The 15935-nt window shown below is 43.4% G+C and overlaps 1 protein-coding gene across 2 annotated transcripts in view; it reads right to left on the minus strand.

Annotated features, from left to right (window-relative positions):
• Positions 1 to 15935, minus strand: part of Herc2 (HECT and RLD domain containing E3 ubiquitin protein ligase 2) — a 183490-nt gene that overhangs the window by 102553 nt on the left and 65002 nt on the right. For both annotated transcript variants that reach the window (XM_040733327.1, XM_040733326.1), the window contains exons 15-22: positions 14834 to 15085; positions 12661 to 12854; positions 10586 to 10786; positions 6368 to 6596; positions 5715 to 5839; positions 4247 to 4425; positions 885 to 1069; positions 104 to 259 (exon numbers count right to left, since the gene is read on the minus strand). In XM_040733327.1, coding sequence (XP_040589261.1) covers positions 104 to 259; positions 885 to 1069; positions 4247 to 4425; positions 5715 to 5839; positions 6368 to 6596; positions 10586 to 10786; positions 12661 to 12854; positions 14834 to 15085 — 1521 coding nt within the window. The remainder of the gene's footprint in view (positions 1 to 103; positions 260 to 884; positions 1070 to 4246; positions 4426 to 5714; positions 5840 to 6367; positions 6597 to 10585; positions 10787 to 12660; positions 12855 to 14833; positions 15086 to 15935) is intronic.

Below are 15935 nucleotides of genomic sequence, written 5' to 3' on the forward strand. Positions count from 1 at the left end.
CACCAGTCTCCTAAAATAACACGAGTTAACATATACCCAGTCAAGGTACACGCAAGGAGAAAAGACGGAGTAAGCGGGGAGGCAAGCAAGTTCAGGGAGGTACCTGTGAAGTCCCCTTCCATCACGCAGGCGACCTCTGCGAAGTGCTGCCAGCTGGCCGAAGCGATGCTGGCCGCCACAGGCAATATGTCTCCAGTGTGCGTGCACAAAAGGGCTGTGTACTTTTTCAGCAAAGAACCAACACCCATTAGCTCCGGACCTTGAAGGAGATGCACAGAATTGCATTTTCACTACTAAAAACTTACTCGGATGGCCAAACTGCTCTCCTATTCCATTCCCAAGAAGACATCATTTACCTATTTTCCCAAACAAGAACTTATCCATCCTCAGCCTTTGGCTCTTTTTTGTATCATGTAACTAAAGGGATAATGAATCTGATTATGTGTCTGATAATCTTAAGAACTGAAATGTCTAGACAGCTAAGTAAGATAATAGTGCCTTCACTGCTGGGGAGATGGGCCAGTGGTTAGAAGTAGTTGTTATCCTTGCAACTTACAACCATCCATAACTCCAGTTCCAGGGAATCTGATGCCCTCATCCAACCGCAGTGAGCACCAAGTTAACATGTGCTGCACACGCATGCATGCAGGCATAAGAGTCATACACACAAGGTAAGATTTTACAAAGAAATCTTTTAAAAGGTATTAACATAAATAATATACTCCAAAAGGTAGATTAAAAAAATGTAGCTTCCAAAATTGGTACACTTAACATAGTATGAGAACTACATCTGGATATACAGAATGGGCAGATTAAAACAAAACAAAAGCAAAACTGAAAAGCTCCAATTGTGTAAGACACGTTCATGTTTCTACGAAACTTACTGGAAACATCTGAGATCTGACCAGTATTTTCTCCCGGATAAAGTTTACTGATGAGCAAGCGCTGAAAACGCAGTAACAGATCCAACGAAGCTGATCTCTCACAACTATGGTGCTCAAAGTCCAGGCACGATGAAATACGGCGAGCAACATCTTTCAGTCTGGCCACAGTTTGAGAAGCAATGTTTCTAAGTAAGGGAAACAAGAGTAAAAAACTAAAATTTTCTGTTAGGAAGCAAAGGAAAGAACATGGCATGAACTAGTTATCAGAAGCAGAGACCACACCTAAGTTACCCACCCCAAGTGTGTAAGGCAGATCTGCAGCAAGTACACCCTCAGCCCAAACTAAGCAGATGCCAAGGAGTGTGTGTGTGTGTGTGTGTGTGTGTGTGTGTGTGTGTGTGTGTGTGTGTGTGTGTGTGTGTGTGGTGTGTGGTGTGTGTGTGTGGGTGTGTGTGTGTGGGTATGTGTGGTGTGTGTGTGTATGTGTGTGTGTGGTGTGGTTGTGGGGGGGTATGTGTGGGGTGTGTGTGTGGTGTGTGTGTGTTATGTATGGTGTGTGTGTATGTGTGGTGTGTGTGTGTTATGTGTGGTGTGTGTGTATGTGTGCTATGTGAGGTGTGTGTGTGTGTATGTGTGTGTGTGTGTGTGTGTGTATGTGTGTGTGTGATGTGTGTGTGTGTGTGTGTGTGTGTGTGTGTGGTGTGTGTGTGTGTATGTGGGTATGTGTGTGTGTGTGTGTGTGTGTATGTGTGGTATGTGTGGTGTGGTTGTGTATGTGTGGTGTGGTTGTGGGGGGGTATGTGTGGGGTGTGTGTGTGTGGTGTGTGGTATGTGTGGTATGTGTGTGTGTGGTGTGTGTGTGGTGTGTGTGGTGTGTGTGTGTGTGTATGTATGGTGTGTGTGTATGTGTGGTGTGTGTGTGTTATGTGTGGTGTGTGTGTATGTGTGCTATGTGAGGTGTGTGTGTGTGTATGTGTGTGTGGTTGTGTGTGTATGTGTGTGTTATGTGTGGTGTGTATGTATGTGTGGTGTGGTTGTGTGTGTGTGTGTGTGGGTATGTGTGGTGTGTGTGTGTGTATGTGGGTATGTGTGGTGTGTATGTGTGTGTGTGGTATGTGTGGTGTGTGTGTATGTGGGTATGTGTGGTGTGTGTGGTATGTGTGTGTGTGTGTGTGTGTGTGTATGTGTGTGTGTGTGTATGTGTGGTGTGTGTGTATGTGGGTATGTGTGGTGTGTGTGTGGTATGTGTGGTGTGTGTGTATGTGTGTGTGATGTGTGTGTATATGGGTATGTGTGGTGTGTGTGTGGTATGTGTGTGTGTGTGTGTGTGGTATGTGTGGTGTGTGTGTGTGGTATGTGTGTGTGTGTGTATGTGTGTGTGTATGTGTGTGTGTGTGTGTGTATGTGTGTGTATGTGTGGTATGTGTGTGTGTGTGTGTGTGTGTATGTGTGTGTGTGTGTGTGTGTGGTGTGTGTGTGTGTGGTATGTGTATGTGTGGTGTGTGTGTGTGTGTGTGTGTGTGTGTATGTGTGTGTGTTTGTGTGTGTGTCTGTGTGTGTATGTGTGTGTGATGTGTGTGTATATGGGTATGTGTGGTGTGTGTGTGGTATGTGTGCGTGTGTGTGGTGTGTGTGTGTCTGTGTGTATGTGTGGTATGTGTGGTGTGTGTGTGTGTGTATGTGTATGTGTGGTGTGGGGGGGTGTGTGTGTGTGTGTATGTGTGTGTGTGTGTATGTGTGTGTGTATGTGTGGTATGTGTGGTGTGTGTGTATATGTGTGGTGTGTGTGGTATGTGTGGGGTGTGTGTGTGGTATGTGTGTGTATGTGTGGTGTGTGTGTGGTATGTGTGGTGTGTGTGTGATGTGTGTGTGTATGTGTGGTATGTGTGGTGTGTATGTGTGTATGTGTGGTATGTGTGTGTGGTGTGTGTGTGTGTGCCTATTCTTTGGAGACTGAAACCCTCATGTATGCTAGGCAAGCCCTCTAGCACTGAGTCTACCCCCAGCTCTACAGCCCTTTCTACTGGTTTGTAATAGCTAAAGCTTTTAGAAGCAGCGTTTAATAAATCTGATAATAACAACAGCTTTAAAACTGAATCACCAAAAATACACCACTAATCTACAGAAGAGAGCACATGTCCACCCCACACCTACTGCAAACAGGTAGGCAAAGCTGCTGCCCCTACCCAGTTTCCTGTTGTGTAAGCAACTGCCTAGCCAGCCCTCTAGAGCTCTGCTTCCTTTATGAGTATAAAATACAAGCTAGGAAAACAAAGCAAATACAATCTAGGAGGCCAGGCAGTGGTGGCACACACCTATAATCCTAGCACTCAGAGGCAAAAGCTGGAGGTTCTGTGATTCCAGCGTGGTCTACAAAGCAAACTCCAGGACAGCTAGAGCTGTTATACAGAGAAACCCTGCCTGGAAGCAAAAATACAATCGAAGGACGTTAGGAAAAAGAAGTAAGAGATTCGGAAGTTCAGGGCCACGCTTCTCTACTAGCAACTCAAGACTAAGCTGTTATATGAGACTGACTCATCGCCTCTTCGAGAAAGCATAATAAACAAAGCCTAACTCCCAGAGAGCAGAATGCTAACAATGTGGCCACTTATTTCATTCTCTAATAAATCCTTTTCCCAATTCACACTAACTTTTTGCTTTTTGAATCACCTGACTTTGGCCCTTCCCAAAGGGAACTACTGATGACAGTCTGAATTCACTTTATTCTTACTGTCTCTGAAAATGGCTTTCCAAACAGCCACTCACTATTCTTTTAACTTAGGCTTTAAAGTTAAAAGTTGTCTTATAAGTAACATATATATATTATTTTACATATATGTAAAATTATGATAGACAGAATCTTGCAATAATACAATGAGGTTTTAAAAAGTAATCTTGCATTAACTGCTGTAATTTGCATCTCCCTGCTTATTAATGAACATAAGAGTATTATTTTTGCTGGGTGGTGGTGGCGCACGCCTTTAATCCCAGCACTCAGGAGGCAGAGGCAGGCGGATCTCTGTGAGTTTGAGGCCAGCCTGGTCTACAGAGTTTATTTCAGGACATCCAGAGCTGTTACACAGAGAAACCCTGTGTGTGTGTGTGAAGGGGGTGGCGAGTATTATTGCTTCCCAACACCTCAGCTGTTCGGTAAGTCTTACAAAGCTCTTCATCTCGTCATAGCCCCACTTCTCACCCATGCTTCAGAACCTTCTCTTCACTCTAAAGTCTACCCTGGGTACATAATCTTCACAGTGAGTCTTCCACAGCTAAAGGCATTCTTGATGCTGCAGTTTGATTTCACTACATGTTATTTAAAACAGCACTGCTTACAGAACTACAACACCATTAACGCTGTTTACCTAAGAAGCTGCTGTATGAGCTGAACTAGAGGCAGGCACTGTTTACCAGACGACTCGTATATCCCAGTGTTAATCAGGTCTTTATCCAGAGGAGTTCTACTTCTATGGAATGTGGACGCACTGGCTTCTTGCTCATCAATTTCTTTTTCCTTCTGGGCTTCTTTTTTGGCTTCTATATCCTATAATGCATAAAACACATACTGGTGAGCAGTGACCTCATTAGAACACAGCAGCCCTAGCTTCAGATGCAGATACACACAACTGAAACCTGCCTGCACATCCAGTCAGAAATCCCACCTCCTCCTCCTCCTTGCACGGCTTTAAACATATTATTCTCCTGAGGAGCCGATGAGATCGCTGTTGATCACCTTGGCTCTTCAGTCACTGTAAAGTGGCTGAAATATTTCTTTCTTTCTGTTTGTTTTTGGGTTTTTTTTTTAATGTGTATGAGAGTTCTGCCTGCGTATGTGTCTGGGAAACATGTGTGTCTAGTGACAGCAGAGGGCAGAAGACAGCATCAGACGTGCTAGAACTTGAGTTGTAGAAGTTGAGGTAAATGACTGAGCCATCTTGTGAGTGCTGGGAATCAGGCTGAGGCTCTCTGGAAGAGCAGCAGCAAGTACTCTTTCTGCCCAGTCATCTCTCCAACCTCAAATCACTGAAACCTTTGCTCCAGCTCTAGCAAATACTGAGTGTGAGCTGACTTATATAGTCTGTCTACTTTTAAAGCCAGGAAAGAGCTGTAGCTCTCACAGAGCTGGTTCAAAGGTAGGGAACAGAGCCTCTCTGGGAAAACATAAGCACATACGCATCCTAGAACTCAGCAAATACATTTAGCTACCAGGAAAACACATTCTCAAAAGATTAGCACTCCTCTCTTAACGACCTTAATAATTCTAATGATCATGGTAGACTTAAAAACAGAAACCACCAAACATCCTGCAACAGGAAACTAAGTAAAGAGTGTTACAACCATTCAATGGAGTACTTTTCAATAATTAAGAGCCATGAACTAATTCTCAATAATAAACACGAAGTAGCAACACAATGATATGAATGAACATGAACACCGTCGACTGAGGTACAAGAAGGGGCACCAGTACCTACCGTCTAATTCCATTACACGACACTCAAGCCTAGAGGCAGAGTAGCAAGAATGCAGAGGGGCAGAAGGATCTTCTGGTTAAAGAAGAAGTAATCTATGTGATGGGAGCACCTACCAAATTCACTCAAGCAGACATTTAGGATGGGGCCATTTTATCACGAATAACATATCAATCACTTTTAAATTAGCAAAACCAAAGAGTCTTAAAATTTTAAAATTAGTGTGTTACTAAAAGTTTTGAATTTTGGTTTCTTCAATGATTATGGTCATGATTTCTACATATGTAGGCGTAGACGGTTTTCCATCTCAGATCTACACTCAGTAAAACCACTCATCGGCTCCTATGCCCTCCTAGGGCCATACCTGGATTTCTGCAGTAATGGCTGCATTTAAAGCTGACTCTAATCCTCCATCAGCCATCAAGCTGCCAACTAAAAGATCAATCATGAATCGACGACCTGGGCTTATGTTCACTTCATTGCCTGAAACTGAACAAAGGTTTTGTTTTTGTTTAGTCTGATGTCTGATTCTGCCAATTTCAGTAAGTGCAGTCTCAAACCCTGGGACAAATGGCTGAGGCACCTACTTAATGTATAAAAGAGGGTCCGGCTGCCAAGTTCTCTCAGAACCCTCAGCCCCACCTGTTCCAGGGCCCCCCTGGCTGGCAGGCTCCGCCCCTGCCCTGGACTCTGCAGCCCAAAGGGCGGGGCTGCTCTTCCCTACATAATCCAGCCACATTGGTCACCGCCCCTTGTACCTGTGCCCTCCTGGCTGCTGCACCTGGCCCCCCTCTCTCCCTCTCCTTCCCTCCCCAGCTCCTCACATGGCTCAGAGTCACCACCACTCTGGACTCTTCCAGATGAATCTGCCTTTGGCCATGCTCTCCCATGTCTACAATAAATCTCCTCCTCCACCGTAATTAGGAGCAATCAAGTCCTTTTCCTCCTTTTTCTTTCTTTTTCTCATTCATTCCCACAATCCTATTTGTGCCCAGTTCTGACCCAAGCCAAGCTCACCTGTGCAGGGTAAGAGCGCTGAGAGTGCCCTGGCCCTCTCCTCAGCCGTCGGCAGCAGCACGGACCAGCCACTCTGCAGCACAGCCTGGGCAGCTGACTGCACAGTGCTCAGCACCCCTGCGCTGCTGGCCAGGGTCACCACAGTCTGCTTCAGGCTGTTCAGGAGCACACTGCCCAGACCTAAACCAAGGAATTCCGGGTCAACCTGGTGACTAATGGCAGCATGCAACTATAAAAAGGAAAGAAAAGTCATTTAGAACACCCAAAAGCAAATGTATTTTCCCAATAAAAGACTGACTAAAACTTGATTTGAAGTGTTATTTATATAAACAAAATAAACTCTAAGTGAAGGCAGAATATCCCTTATCCAAAATGTTTAGGTGTTTCAGATTTTGGAATAGTTTCACATACATAAGGTACCTTACGGGACTGACGTATTACACAAAATTCATTAATGCTTCATATACACCTAATACACATAGACTGAACTTAATTTTATACATCATTTTAAATGTTTTTTTATATGAAGTAGTTGGCATACACTGAATTTTCCACTTACAGCACCAAGATAACACTGAAATAACTTTTTAAATTGGGACCATTTCAAATTTTAGATTTTCAGATTAGGAAGGTTGAGCCTTATATAAATTTTTTAATTACATTAAAAAACTTTAACCACATACCTGGGAAATATCATGGTAAGATAACTCAGCCGTTAGAGGCTAGGCTCACAACCAAAAAACATTGTATACCCAGCTCTGAGTATGTAACTGCAAGATCAGTTCAAAGGACTAAATAACATAGAAAGAGCAACCAGCAGCAGAGAAATGCCTGTAGTTGACTGCTGTTTAAAACTAGAAAGTCAAACTACAGCACACAAGGAAAGTCCTCAGGGCAAAACAGGAACACTGACACAGTACGTGCCAAAGGTTCTGGTTTCAATAGGTAGGTAGGGTCTACGCTTCCAGCTTTAGACCAGTCATTCAGCCAACAAAGAGCAGCCCCCAGCTAAACCCGAGGTTTCCCTAGAAGTCTGTCACAACGAGCAACTGAACCCACTATGGTCTGTAAAACTCTAGAACACACAGAAGCAAATACAAAACTGTCTTCTAGCATCCCCTTAACAGCTTGAACCTACTGTCGCTCCCTGAAGGTGACCTCACTACCAAAAGGAACAAGGCATTATATCTGCAACAAACTAACGTGAGAGAAAATCTTTGTCAAAGGAAATCATGTCCCAAGACATGGATGGGAGGGAGGGAGGGAGGGAGGGAGGGAGGGAGGGAGGGAGGCCAGAAGACAAAAATACTGTGACTAAAGCAAAGGCTTCAAAACAGACCAAATTCTAGAAACTGAAAAACAGCGACAAGAACAAGACTCTAAGATGGAGGTGCACAGGGCCAGACAAGCTCCTTCTGCACTCTGGGTCCCGCCCTAAGTCATAGTCACACTTTTTGGTTTGTATACACAGACGCTCCAGTTGCATTGGGGCTGGGGAAATGTACTTGAATCAGAATCTTGTAAAATACTCCAAATAAATAATGGTTGAATAAATGCATAATTCAATAACAGGATCTATTGAGCTAAAGGAACAATCTTTGAGTTAAAGAACTGAGTAACCACTTAGAACAAAAAAGATTAAGAGGCAACAGCAAAGAGACAAAGACAGCTGGAGCCATGTGACTTCTTTGGGGAACAAGGGCTGAGACCTGCATGAACAGGTCTCCTTGAGGCAAGGCCCTGGAGACTATCCCATTGGGCAAAGCCTGTGGGCAGTTCACTGCATTAATTCAGGGAATGACCCCAGGAACATATGTGCTACATGTACTTCTTGCTTTTGCTATACAAGTCATATTTACAGCTGCCTTTAATTTCCCTTTCTCAGTCACAGATAAAAGAGCTATTACAAAAGGAAAACTTTCCCCTGATGATTGTCCTCTGGGTGAGCCAGAAGGATACAATGGCCCTGATTCAGTCCCTAAAGCCTTTGATGTTTCAAGTGTGATCATGAATTCAGACTTCTCAACTACAGGATGCTGCCTTTCCAATGCACCTGTGAAAGCCGGGAAGTCGCCGTAGTTCATAAAGTTTATATTACACACGTGTATAACGGTTCTGCAGAGGAAGATGGTACCCAGCACAGTCTAGAAGTGTGACTAGATAGATGATATCAGGAGTTAAAGGGAACAGGGAATGAAGCAGGACCATACATAGCCCCAACAGTTCCCTCATTAGCAGTTTCTAAGAACCGTGCTAATACCGCGAGAAATTGAGACGGACATAAGGACAAGGGACAAACAGCTCCAAAAGTTTCCAAGTGATGCTGCCTATAGGACAAATGGAGAAACCCGATATATCCCCAAAGGAGACGTAGTACAGAAAGTAGAATGAAATGACCCAGCTTCAGCTGGCGAGTTGATTGTGAGAACCCGGACCCTACCATTCCAGATGTAACTATTAACCATTAGAGACAAAACTGTCTCTCTCCCTGCATGACGCTGCTGTAACCGCAAATGCTGCCAACTGGGCACAATGCTCTACTTGTGCGCGTGCCTAGTTAGAAAGCGTCCTTCGTAGCTTGCAACCCTGCTTATGCTTCTAGCATTAGAGCTATACATCACATAGGCAATCGTTGCCAGTGGAAAGTTGTGGGACAGATGGGGAAAGAGGCAAGGGAACAAACTGGTAATTACTATAACCATTTTAGAAACTCATGAAGTAAAAACTGATCATAAAACTATTCATGCAAACCCTGAAGCTATATCAATAAAGACAGCCCAGGCTATCCGGGTCAAGCTGTCTGGACAACAGGTGGTCACAGTTTCCTCGTTGCACCAACTTCACACACCTGTCCCAGGTCATCAAACCCGTCCAAAGCAAGGTTTCCAGCACAAAGACACTTAAAATGACCAAAGAAGTCACGGTAGGCAGGACAACAGAAAGTAACTCAATAATAATTAGGCATTCTCTAGAGGGGGAAGTAGATTAAAAGACATCCGTTTCAATGCAATGAAAACACAAACTCTATAACCTCCAGTTACATTTCTGAAAACCTCCCCCTAGACAGAACACCTGAAGAGCTACCACAGAGAAAGACACGTTCGCTACAAAGCATAAGGAAGGGTTTCTCATCAGCACCATCTAGAGATCTGTCTGCAGCAGAGCATTTTCAAAGAGCCAATGAAAACGGAGACAACCGGGGCCAGGGAGCAGCTGGGCGGCAGCAGCTCCCTAGCCCGTGTGGTGCCCCAGCTGAGTCCTCCCTTTAACTTAAAATGCTGAACCTTAATAAGTCATCTTGAAAAGCTAAAGTAAGCAAACTTTTTCTCAGACTTTACATCTCAGATACCCTGGTGGGAGGGAGGGAAAAGCCTTTATGAAGAAGGCGTCTGAGGAAGTGAACTGAACCCAGAAGACAAGGTACACACACAATGATGAGAAAGTCAACTGTATTAGGGAACAAAAGATTGCATTTTGAGCACTGTCTCTTTAAAAATTCTACTAGATGAAAATTAAAAAATAATTACATTATTACACCAACCCTAAAATACTTTTTGTTACTGTTTTATAATCCATAAAATCAGAGCATTTACTAAAGTTAGCACTTATGTGCACATACTCACACACAGATACACAAAAATACACGTAATTCAAAAACACCAAAAATTTTCAAAGATCATACCATATCCTAAAACTGTAATTGCAAATATCCTCTTTTCAAAGACAAACAAAATAGGAGCATACCTTGGATCTAATATAATAGAAAGGCCAGCTTAGGATCACAGTACAGGAGAAAAAGAGAGAGAGGCTGGCTGATTTTTGTAGCCATTCTTCTCTGGGAGGGCACCGATATAAGGAGACCAACTTACTTTCACAGCAGCTCTGTTCTCTCAGCTAGGGTCTGCCTCTCTCTCTCACCTGCTGTCCCACAAAGGCATTCCTCCACACACACTCTCCCCCAGGTAAGTGCAAGGACCGTGAGTACAGCAGCAACAACAAAATCTGTACTCTCTTACCTTCATGCAACGACTGACTTCCAGGAAAAACAAAACAGGATCGAGTATTTTAAGCCGTATACACATTTCTCCATCATAACTGTATTAAATGTTTCATTACCAATTCGCCTAACAAGGACACTCACACTTTCAATGCCCATAAGTATGCTTAGGATTTTCTGAGGCACTTATAAAGGGGCAGGGAGGCAGAAAGAGTTAGCACCTGAAGTCGTAGGAGATTCAGCGTCGCCACAGCCATGCACTCTTTCTCCTGCGGCGGGGGCCAGTCAGCGGTGCCGTCCATCCCCTCACTCACTTGACGCAGCAAGAGATCCAGCTGCTCGAAAGTCATTGAGCAGACGTCCACCACAAAAGGGACACGAAGGCCAATGGACCACTCAGAACAAGATGACCAGGCAAAGCTCTGTCCAAAGAAAAAAATCTAACATGAAGCCTGTAAGTTTGTCGATGGTGTGCACCACCAGGTATCATGAAATGCCTACAGTTATTACTTACAAGCCTCTATGTCCCCAAATTCATGACTGTCTAGCTCACACACTTCCCCTCCTGTTTCACCATTCCATCTCATTTCCACACCTAAAAACGGGAAAAGCTTTCTCCAAATTGTTTTCCCTCACAAAATTGCTAATCCACATTAATGGATGAGAGTGAGTGGTCAGCCCACTTACAGTGGTACAATAGAAGCTCTAAGTAGATGACGTATTAGGTTGTGTATACAACCTTCCTGAGTACGAGACTGAAGTATACCATCAGTGATTATACTATGTCTAACTGACATTTATAGAACACTTCACCCAGAAACAGTAAAATGTAGACAGTCTAGAAGCAAACACAGAGGGTACAGTTAAAGCATTACTTAGAGGAAAATTTACAGCATCAGATGCTTAGAGACAAAAAGGACTGAGCTCAAATATCCAGGATTCTACTCTAAGTAACCTGACAATGAACAGAGTAAGCCCAAAGCAAGCTGAAGTGAGAGACACTTAAAAAAAGAAAGAAGACGAAGACGAAGAAGGCGGAATAGGAGGAGGAGGAGGAGGAAGAGGAGGAGGAGGAGGAGGAGGAGAAGGAGAAGAAGAGGGGGAGGGGGAGGGGAGGAGGAGGGGAGAAAAAGCAACATACTTAAAAACAAAAAATTAAGTAAAAAATGAACTAAAAATTTTAAAATATCAACAAAAATTGAACTTGGGGAAAGGGGACTGACAATCAAAAATATATACACAAATTACTAGTATCCAAGTGGCATTAGACCTCAAATAGTCAGAGAGCGCACAAAGAAAAATTATACATGAATTGGACAGCTGTAATAGAATGATCCCTGAGTGCCAATACCAGAAAAACCTACCCATAAATCTGTTAAAGACATTGCATTTCTAGTTATATTTCTAGGCTTAGATAAATTCACAGACACACATTTAAAGAAGAATAATATTGTACAATCTCTTTTAGGAAACACTGGGAACATACCCCAAACCTTTTTATGGGGCCAGCTTTACCCTGACAGAAATCAAGAAGAAAGCTCAAAAGCCACATGCAAATAACCTTGATGAGTGTACACACACACACACAGAAATCAAGAAGAAAGCACATAAGTCACATGCAAATAACCCTAATGAGTGTATACACACACACACACACACACAGAGTAAAATATCAGCAAGTAAAACCTAGAAACATAAAAATGATAAAACAACATAGCCGATAGTTATGCCAGTAATACAAGGATTAGTTAATTTCAAAGTTAATCAGCTAACTTTGAAAACCAAAGTTTTCAAGCCAGGCAGTGGTGGCGCACACCTTTAATTCCAGCACTTGGGAGGCAGAGGTAGGCGGGTCTCTGTGAGTTCGAGACCAAGCCTGATCTACAAGAGCTAGTTCCAGGACAACCTCCAAAGCCACAGAGAAACCCTGCCTCGAAAAACAAAAAACAAAAAAAAGTTTTCTGAAAACTTCAACTTACATAATCTGGGGAGAAAAAATATTAGCAAATTTCAGCACCCATTTAGAATACTTCCCCCCAAAAAAAGAAAAACCCATAGCCACCACTGAAAAGCTAGAGACAGAGAGAGGGAGAAGGTAGAGGGGGAAGGAGAATAGGCTGTTTCTACAGACAATATAACAGAAGTAAACACTAAAATAAGAACTACAGGGAAGTAATGTGTGGTTTGGAACAACGGCAAGACAGAAGGGCGACACACAAAAGTTGGTACTCGTACATAGCAGAGTGCCCATTTGGAAAGCAAACTGTACCAAACACCAAGCCTATGTGCTGAGTACCTGGGCGGGCCCACAGGCAATTCCAACGATGTGCTTGGTGTCCAATCCCGGCAGTGCACTAGGTTCTGGCTTGGTCACACGCAAAGTGTCAAAGTGCTGGCACTGGTCATTGCTCCCCCAGCTGTGCACCTCACTGTCTTCCGTCAGAGCAAGGCAGTGGGTGGAGCCTGCAGCCACGTCAATCACCTTCTTCCCTAGAAAAAAACGGGCAGGGACACCATCAAGCCCATGGCTTTAGCTCCATGAAGGACATCTGCTCACAGCTACCGGAAAGAAAACATTCAATATTAACTTCTTACAGCCCACAAATAAGCTTATGCTACAGTATGAAGAATCTCTCTTTCTGTTACTTATTCAGAATTTTATTCAAAAAGGGACAGTATGATTTTTTTAAAGTTCATATCCCTAGTCTTACTCATATAGGATAAAACACACACACACACTCACACACACTCACAGACACCATAAAAAGACATGCCTCTGTAATTACCTAGGAAGATCTCAAAATTAAGTCTTATCCCTTATTCATCTGCATTTCTGATAGATGAGAGACAATACTTAAAAATAGCATTCCTTTGGCTCCTTTAAGAGATATGTTTCCAAATTTGGCGTTGGTGGCGCACACCTTTAAACCCAGCACTAGGGAGGCAGAGGCAGGTGGATCTCTGTGAGTTCCAGGCCACCTGGTCTACAGAGCCAGTTCCAGGGCAGGCTCCAAAACAGCACAGAGAAACCCTGTCTTGAAAAACCAAAAAAAAAAAAGGGATAGGTTTCTTAAGGAAATGCTTTTATAATCATGCTTGGCCACCCAAACATTCTCATGATTAATTGACTGACTGACGGATGACCGGACAGGAGAAAGAAGGCCACAGCACAGGGGAGGGAGGGAGGGGAGGGAGAGGGCAAGTCTGCAGAGTGGGTTCTCTTCGTGGGCCCCAGGGATCACTACACTTGCACAAGTGCCTTCACTTCACTGGCTGTGCCAACGCATCAGTCCCACAAACTCTGACATGTACTTATGTTGGTGGGACAATAGGATTTTTAGTTATTAGGTTTTTTTTTTTCTCCAGTACCCCCAGATGTAGTCATACAAAACATGCTCTTCCCTAAGGAACTTTTCTTACAAGGAAACCTGTCCTTTTCGCAAAGTCACATGATTTAAATTTTTCTATTTATGTACTATTAGAAAAGCTTTATACCTTTTCTTGGAGGTGACATAATTAACACAGAGTGTTTCTATATAAGTCAATAAAATGAGCAGGGGAAAAAAAGCTCCCTGTGCTGGAGAGCTAACTCGACAGTTAAGAATGCTGGCTGCGCTCCCACAGGGCCCAGGTCCAGTTCCCAGCACCCACATGGTGCCTCATAGCCAACTGAAACACTGCTTCTAGAAGTTTCAGCGCCTCTTCTGCCTCAGAAGGCACTGAACACACATGATAGCAAAACACCCGTACACGTGAAATAAATTTTAAAACTGTCAAAAAACCTCTTACCTAACAAGTCATGGAGCACTGTGAGTTAACAGCGACCGTTCATTTAAATATTACTACAGTGAGATATTTCAACAGCCTTGAGTAAATAACTGGCGAGGCACCGTTTCCGTATTAATAAGAGGCGAACTGCATTCCAAGAGAGGTGTGTAACAGGCTGAACTGTTATTCCACAACCTAACTCAGAAGCTCGGGACGCAAACCCCTGATGCGCAGAGAGGCTGCCAGTGGCCACGGCACTAACATGCTATAAAATGCACCGGTGAGCAAAGAACTGGCAAGTCTCACTCAGAGAAACAGAGACAGGGAATGAATTCGTGCAGGGATCACTAACGAGGTCCCTGAAATAAAATGAAGACCAAATCCCCTATTTCCGAATAAACTTTCATGGGAGCACAGCAGGCCACTCCATCCCCAAATTTACAATCTGGCCCTTTAAGAAAAAGGCTGCCCTCCCCCAGTCCCCTGAACTAAATAAAAAACTAAATGAATTAAAGGTTAAATTCGATGAGAATAATTTTAGGCCATTTATTGGAACAGACGAGCCAGTTTCCATGATCTATATCTACAAGATGTTATTAAGAGTTCCTAGTGAGAGTTCATTCACTGGATATAAAGAAAAGCCAGCTGAAGATTTCTAAAGAATGTATCTATAAGGGCATTAGTTTTATATCTGCAGTCACCTTGCAAACCTTCCAAGAGTTTGGGATAGCGGACATGTTCTTCTGTTCCATGCCCAAGCCTCTGATTGTCACCTTTTCCCCACGAATAAACTTGGCCATCTTTTGTCAAAGCAATGGAAAACTGACTTCCACAGCGAACTTTGATGACATCCAAGTCTTGAAGCTTCTCTATCAGCTTCGGGGTTTTGCAACCGTCACTTCCGCCTCTGCCCAGCTTCCCATAGTCGCCATCTCCCCAGGACCACACTTGACCTAGAAAACACAAATGCATATAAGGAGAAATCATTGCACATCTCAACAGAAGTTTCAAACGACCGGAAATACACAACCCGTAAGACACACAGATCAATTTTACAATATATATAGTCGATACCACACACATTATTGACTAAATGTAATCTAGTTTACATTTCAGGCTAATATATTAGCAACTGAAAAACTGAAAACCAGGGCTAGAGAGACGGCACAGTAGTTTACAACACGTGATGCTTTTGCAGAGGACTCAGGTTCTCACCCAGCACACACAGCCATCCTTAATTCCAGTTCCAGGGGATCGGCACACTGTTCTGCTCTTTTCAGGCACCAGACACACACAACTGACATTCATACTTATAGACAAAACACTCATACTCATAAAATAAAATAACAAATAAATCTTATTTTCAAAGTAAAAGCTGGGGTTTCTGTCTGACTCTTACTTCTCTGGGACCACTGCTACCGTTTGAACTAGATACTAAACACAGAACAAAATTGTACCGCACCAGAAAACACAAGCACTGAGGTGTGTGGCAATCCTGCATCTCGCTGACCACACTATGGTCTGTCTACATACTACTGTCCCCACCACACTACAGTGGTTTCCAAAAGCACATGTCAATGCAAGGTCACCTGATTAAATATGACATAAAAGGGTACAATCCAATCACAAAAGTGGTCTTTAAAACGGAGCTGAATAAACAGAGCAGCGGTGGCACACACCTTTAATCCCAGCGCTCAAGAGGCAGAAGCAGGTGGATCTCTGTGAGTTTGAGGCCAGCCTGATCTACAGAGCAAGTTCTAGGACAGCAGAGGCTACAACAGAGAAACTATGTTTCCAAACAAA

This window comes from Mesocricetus auratus, unplaced genomic scaffold (assembly GCF_017639785.1).
Source record: "Mesocricetus auratus isolate SY011 unplaced genomic scaffold, BCM_Maur_2.0 Super-Scaffold_100030, whole genome shotgun sequence".
Lineage (NCBI taxonomy): Eukaryota > Metazoa > Chordata > Mammalia > Rodentia > Cricetidae > Mesocricetus > Mesocricetus auratus.